Source organism: Echinops telfairi, unplaced genomic scaffold, assembly GCF_000313985.2.
Source record: "Echinops telfairi isolate 266 unplaced genomic scaffold, ASM31398v2 ScPeMD7_18;HRSCAF=68, whole genome shotgun sequence".
Classification (NCBI taxonomy): domain Eukaryota; kingdom Metazoa; phylum Chordata; class Mammalia; order Afrosoricida; family Tenrecidae; genus Echinops; species Echinops telfairi.
In genome coordinates this window covers 94,827,400-94,834,563 of record NW_022103915.1, presented here as the reverse complement: position 1 = coordinate 94,834,563, position 7,164 = coordinate 94,827,400, and the positions used below count along the sequence as shown (strand labels likewise).

General features: G+C 41.9%; 1 protein-coding gene across 1 annotated transcript in view; it reads right to left on the bottom strand.

The window, feature by feature from the left end:
• TMCO5A (transmembrane and coiled-coil domains 5A) overlaps positions 1 to 7,164 on the bottom strand; it is a 13,292-nt gene that overhangs the window by 1,586 nt on the left and 4,542 nt on the right. The window contains exons 4-8 of the mRNA XM_013007258.2: positions 6,958 to 7,014; positions 6,505 to 6,564; positions 5,225 to 5,289; positions 3,868 to 3,925; positions 2,583 to 2,623 (exon numbers count right to left, since the gene is read on the bottom strand). Coding sequence (XP_012862712.1) covers positions 2,583 to 2,623; positions 3,868 to 3,925; positions 5,225 to 5,289; positions 6,505 to 6,564; positions 6,958 to 7,014 — 281 coding nt within the window. The remainder of the gene's footprint in view (positions 1 to 2,582; positions 2,624 to 3,867; positions 3,926 to 5,224; positions 5,290 to 6,504; positions 6,565 to 6,957; positions 7,015 to 7,164) is intronic.

Here is a 7,164-nt window from a genome sequence, read left to right as displayed (position 1 = left end):
CATCAGCCTTCTTCACCACACTTACTTATGCACACATTCGTCTTCAGCGCTTATGTAGGGAAGGTTTTTAAAAAATCATTGTATTGGGGACTTATACAGCTTTTATCTCAATCCATACATCCATCCATTGTGTCAAGCACATTTGTACATATGTTGCCATCAATATTTTCAAAACATTTTCTTTCTACTTGAGTCCTTGGTATCAGCTCATCCCCCCACCCCCTCCTCCTTGCTTAATTTTTATGTTCTCTTGTTCTAGTTTCATATCACCATTATCTTAGTACAGTTTCTTTACTGATTAATTATTAGAGAAATTTAAAATTATTTTAAAATCCTTCTTTTGTCCAGTTTGTTGTGTTATTGTTATAACGGTTACATGTTCTTCAAATATCTTTCTTTTGCTTTATAAACTCATTTGCTCTAGAGGTATTGGTATTCAGTTGTGCAATTTAGACATCAATGGGAATAGGATGAACCTAGACACCAGAAAATCATATTCAATCAATTCTCACCGAAAAAACAAATCCCTATGTCAGAAACTTATACTTTGCCTCCCAGAAAGAAATTACATTAAAAAGGTGGCATTTTTTAAGTTTAGATTCTCACTGCTACCCAGTCGATTGGTTCTCATAGCGACCCTATAGGACAGCATAGAACTGCTCCTGTGGGCTCCCAAGGTTGTAAATCCACTTTCCTTTTTCCTCAGAGTTTGAACTACTGACTTTGTGGTCAGCAGCCTAATGATTACTCACAATGCCACTAGGGATCCCTTGAGTTTAGATATGAATTCTTGAATTTTAAGTGGGACAGGCATTGAAGCAATTACTTAATTTAGTTCATACTACTTAGTTCAGAATTATGTTCCCCTGGTTTCTTAGAAGAAGAAGGCCTTTGAACTGCCCAGCAATCGTGAGGATAACTAGGCCGGAAGGAGAGAGTAGGTACAGCTATCCTCAGGTGATCATGGCGGTGATGTTCACTGAGGGGACTGGAGGGAGGCTAGCACAACCCTCTACTTTGTTCTCTCACTTTGGACCAGGATACCTGTAGCCTAGGATAAATCCACTTCTCACTTTCACCTACCAGTCCAAAACAACTTCTTCCTCACCATTTTTCTCCAGTTTCCCTTTAGGGTTGATCTTGGTGACAAGAGCTATTATTCATTCTAATCAGATTCTTCATCAGAATTGGAATCAAAAGTCCTTTACAAACCTCTTTCCACCACTCTCCCAGAAGCTGGGCATACTATCCAGAAGACTCTGAGGAAGGATAATAATTCCCAGAGAAAGTCCCAGGATTATCCTAGCTTTCTTGTCTCTCCAGTCAGTGCCTAATATATTAGTTGTTCACAAGGTGATAGAGCCTAACAAGATACAGGCTAGCATGATGAGCTATATTTGCCTGCATTTTAAAAGTTCCTAGCAGAATACAAACACTTTTTATCAAAAGCAAAAAACCGAACTCATTGCTATCAATTTGACTCATTGTGACCCTACGGGACAGGGTAGGACAGCCCCTGTGGGTTTCCGAGGCTATAACTCTTTATGGCAGTAGAAAGCCTCATCTGGCTCCGTTGGAGCAGCTGATAGCTTTGAACTGTTGACTTTGTGGTTAGCAGCCCACCACGCAATCCTCGACACCAGCAGGGCCCCTTCCAACTCTTTTTAAGAAAGAAAATTCTTATCCTCAGAGGCCGTACCAGCAGTTCCATGCTGGGCACTGGGGTTAAGGAATAAGAAAGCAACCTAGGAATCATTAGGTGAGGAGGATACTGTTAGTTGTTTTAGGAACATTGTATTGAAGGATATTGAAATATATAATACTTCAGTTATGTGGTATGAAAGGGTAGTCTCCTTAAGCAAAATTTCCAGAAGATTGGAGTTGACCTTTAAGCACCAACAATTTTATGTTAACCATTTTGATGGAACATTGTATAAATCATATTTCATACGATTTTGAATATATTTCTCTATGCCTTCTTCAGCAGAATATATTGAACATTATTTGACCTTTTTCTTGAAAATGTAGGGGCTTCTTGAATACTAATTTTACTTTGCTTTCACAGTGATTCCCTTAGGACTCATATCCGCTAAGGTTATTCAACAAGTATTTTTGAGCAATTATGTGCTAGACACTATTAAGTGCTGTCTCCTTTTTCCCAATCATTCTCTTTTACTTTTATCTGTGGTGGGGAAGCAAGGAACCTATATCTAGTACCCCCTGCCCCCCCACTTTCCATTTACTGGGAAACAAGGCACCCAGAGAAATTCAGGTTGTGCAAGGAGCCCAGAGGAGGGCTGGGAGCAAAGGAAGCAAGCATGGCCTTTGTCCTATTTCTCTCGGACACTCAGATCTTTGCTCTGATTCCTTCTAGGTCCTTGCCCTCTAATAATGAAAAGTTGAGGTTGCTCATTATCTTCAGAAAAATAAGTCACAGCAACAGAAACAAGGGACATTGTGTGCCTAGTGTGTGCATGAGTGCGTATGACCAAAGTTCTCCTGGTCTAGATTTTACTATCTGCCAGAATGTCTCAGTAGAACTCTAATTTTCTAGAGGATGTACTCAAAGACATGTTACTCACCTTTTACAGAATATCATTCCTTTCTTCCTTACAGCATTATCCTGGGAGAGGAAAAAAAGGCAGTGCTAAGTATCCAGTTCATTAACTTATATTTATATGATAAAAATCCATCTCATCCACATAATAAGCACATGTAATTTTCAAAGTAAGACATTTTTGATGGGCATATTATTACCTTTTTAGATTCTGATGCAAATTCCCTAAGGCATAAAAAATAGCTAGGTAAGTTGCCCATGGTGATAGCTACTGAGTGACAGGACCAGTCTAGAACCCAGGTCCTGAGAGTCCACATTTGAGGCATTGTCAACCTTACACATTGTTTTCAGCCAGTGGCCTTGAGAGAAATTTACAGGCTATGAAAAACATGCCAACATAAAACAAGTTAAAAAAATTAAAATGTACAGATGAAGATATAGCCTGGATTTTAAGGTCGTTTTTTTTTTTTGCTTTTAGTTATTTCATTTTCAGGACAATGGAAACCTTGCTCATCAAGAACATGGTCTAATTCATCTCAGAAGGTCTGGATGTGCTCAGGACAACAATCAGCTGTGTCTATTTGTTTTATGGATGAGACAGCTTCTCTCTTTTAGAATTATGTTCACCATTTTTTTTGACCACATGCAATTTCTGGTGAATGCTAACTTCCGCTCTCAACCCAACTTAAGTGACAAAACTATAGCTCAACAACTGTGTATCTCTGAGCCCTATGCAGTGCTTGCTACCTCAAGATGCCAAGGCAGGCCAAGGAGTCTGGAACTTGACCTTCAATTGCTCTATTTCCTGTGTTGGTGACACTCTGGTGTGAAATGTGCACAGACGAGGAAGCTGTATTGTAAACAAGCAGTGACTTCCTATGTTTGCATTCCTGGGTCACCTCTGACTAATCATGACAGATGCCTGGCACTCTGTGTTGTGACAGATGTGGGGCCATGCCTGGGATCCTCTGGAAAGAGTGCTATGAGGAGGAGGAATGGAAGGAGTGTGGCTCCTGCATTGGCCTCTGGTCTGCAGCGTGTCCTCTCAGTTACCATGTCTTCTTGCTTCCCCGTGGAACTCTCCAAGTCTTAGGTGAGTTTCCTTGAGGACATGCTATTTAAATGGCTGTAAAACGGGGAAAAAAATTGTTCCTAAATGTTCTTTGTGTTTGTTTGAGGTTGGACTGCACTGGAATGATAGCTCGTACTGTTCTTGGAAAATGCACAAGAACAGGATGAGTATACGGTCGGTGGGTCCTAGCGCTTTGGCATCCCGCAGAGAGGAGCTGAAGACGCAGGGGAATACTTGCCTCGGCATTTTGATGGTTACACTCCTTTCCTGCAGGGTTCATGCTCAAGGCTTTTGATCTAGAGGCAGAAGTACCCAAAGAGGGACTGAATACAATATATTCAAATATTACTATCTATATGATGGCTATTTTTAGAATAGCTTTATCTTCTACAGCTGTGTTCTGATAACCCCTGGCTCCATGTAGCTATTGAAAGTTAAAGGAATCAAAATGAACAACCCAGTTTCTCCATCACCCTAAACCCAGACCAACCAGTTGACTGTCAAGGTGCCTGTGATTCACGGGGCTGGCATGAGGAGACCTGCGCTCCATAAGGTTATTCTCATGCCTGTCACTTCCACGAGCAAATCGCCATGCCTTTCTTTTGAGGTGCCTCTGGGTGGGTTCGAACTGCGGACATTTCAGTTGGTAGCCAAATACTTAAGTGTTTGTCCACTGGGGACTCCATACTGGTCGTATTAACCATCTTTGAATTGTCATAGGTGCATAGGGGCCACTGTGTGCACCACATAGAGCGTTCTGTTGGAAAACCCTGTTCTAGAATATTAGCTTAACAGTCACATCCTATGTGCATGCTCAGCCAGAATCCCAGATGACTTGGAATTGACCTTCAGGAACGAGGCCCTCCACAACCAGGTTCCTTTTCTCTGTGCGCTCTTGTGACACTTCATGGACGTTAAGGCTAATGGAAGCTTTGCTTTCTGGCTCTGGGTCTAAAGAGTCAAGGTATTTAGTAGACAAATTTCTTTTTGTCTCAGTCTTAGAAGGCCAAGAAAGGTAAGTGAGGTTTCTGGCTTTTGTTCCTCATCAGTTAGCCTCATTTTTCTTAGCTTTTCTTTTTCCCCTTTATCATTTCTAATTATTATTGTTTGCCGTTTAAAATAGTGCACAGTTCTGAGTTTTAGAATATGGTAGCGAGAGATCAGTTTTTTGCCTGCCTCCGATGGCTGGGGTTCTGTGTATCTGGGGCGTGGGGAGTGAGGAAGACAATGCGAGCGTTACGGACCTTACTGCCAGAGATTAAGAATGTCCCACTTAGGAAGGTGGGTAAACACCAGCTTTTTAAAAAAGCACATATTTATATGCTCTTCATCTAAAACCAAGCGATTGCTAATAGGGTAAACTTATGCGGGAGGTGTGTTTCTCCTGTCTGTTGAGCAACGGAGAAGGGCCAGCACGACAAAGTTGGTCTACTGTAGTTGGGGTTGACCAGGTCGCTCAGACAGGGAAGCTGACATGTGGCATCGGGGCTCATTGATTTCCAGTGAGGAGCTAGTCGGAGACTTGTATTCTCTGACTCGGGCTGAGACGGAGTTATCACTAGAACCATGATGTTCCTTTGTTTGCCAAAGCTCACACTTCTCTCTCAAGGAATCGAGTCTCCAGTTCTTCTTGTATTTTCCTCAAAGTTTCCTGGTACTTCTTCAAAGAGAAACAAAGGAAAGCAGAGTCACTAACCAGAAGCTTCATGCGTTTGTAATCACAATGATTACTTAGTATTACATGTTAATTTGAACATTTGGTATTCTTGCTGCCCCTTTCTCTCCTTTCACCATCTCCCACTAAGCTTCACCACTGGGTAGGTTCCTGGGGGGCAATCAGGATTCTAAACAGGAACATAACTCATTATGAACGTGAGAGCACAGAGGCTGGGAGTCCCCCCAGAGCAGTAGTTGTAAAGGTGCCAAAGAGCAAGCAAGGGAGCCCGAGGGCCAGATATTATTACAGATTGAATTGTGTTTACCTCCCGGACCTCAACTGCTCATTGCTGGCACCTGTGAGCATTTGAAAACAGAATCTTTGACAATAGCATCTTTGAAGTTAGGCTAACACAGATCAGTGGTTCTTAACCTTCCTCATGCCACGACCTTTTCATGCAGTTCCTCATGTTGTGTGGACCCGTCCCCAACCGTAAAATTATTTTCATTGCTACTTCATCACTATCATTTTGCTATCATTATGAATCTGATATGCAGGATGTAATTTCATTGTTACAAATTGAACCGAATTAAACATAATTAAAGCATGGTGATTAATCACAAAATAATATGTAATTATATATTGTGAAACATTTATGTGTTTTCCAGTGGTCTTAGGCGACCCCAGTGAAAGGGTCGATCGATCCCCAAAGGGGTCTCGACCCACAGGTTGAGAACGGCTGACATAGAGCCATGGTGGCTTAATAGAGTTTCGCCCTGACAGCCCTTAGAAGGAATCAATTTGGCAGAGATCCTGATCTTGTCCTCCAGAACTATGAGACAATACATTTGTTCTTACAAGTCTCCTACTCTGCCCTGGTTTGTGACAGAGTCAAACCTCAGAAAACTGGAACCTTTACAAGGTAGAGACCTCTCAGAGAAGAACTCAAATGTTCTCTGCTGAAACAATTGTCTGCTAAAACCAGTCACAGTAACGTGGTAAGACTGCCCCTGTCAAAGGCAGACACCTTGAGAAACTCAGAAAGACCAGGCCGTCACATGGGGCTCCCACGAGTTTCACCGTATTTTGATCTGGGAACTCCAACAGGTGTTTATGACATTAAGCCTCCTTCATGGGACACCTTTGAGAGTTAAAATTACTCCATGGCCTTGGTGTACCTTATCGAACCACTTGTTATTCCTTTACTGAGTTGTATACCTTTATGCAGAGGGCCTGGTCTTCACAGAGCTGGACCACAAACGTGTAGTGTCCCATTATCTGGGAAGACAGAATTTGATCTTAAGTTTCTCTTTTCTTGGACCCTTGACAGCGGGTTGAAAATAAATTTAAACCATTTTGCTGTATATATGAACTTATTTTCTTTACTGTGGGAAAAAATCCCCCCAAACCATATAGTTTTTACAGTCCTAATGCGACTTATTTGGGGGCAATCAGGAGAGGAGGAACAGGAACACATATGTAGAAGAGTTCAGGTATAGAATGGACTCTTAAAGAGGAAGTCACTTTCCTTTTTCCATGCCTCCCCGACCTCATAGTGTTCAGGAACTGGCCTCTATTCTAACTCAATCATTCTAGGAAAGTATTACATCGACTGATCAAGGCTTTTTTTTTCTTTTCAATCTGAGTAACAATTGAAGAAGTTAGTTTTACCTTGGTCAGCTCCATCTCTTGTTCTGTGCAGGACATTTCCAGCTGTTGCAACCTATACTATAGAAAGGAAGAGAGACAAGTTGCTCAGACTCTCTCAAAGACCAGCATCAGGGCCCCCAATACAAATGTGTGCAAGGTGGAGGATTCAAACCACCTAGCTTCTTTGCAGCAGGTTGGAGAGCCTGCTCTCCTACATCCAGATTCAAT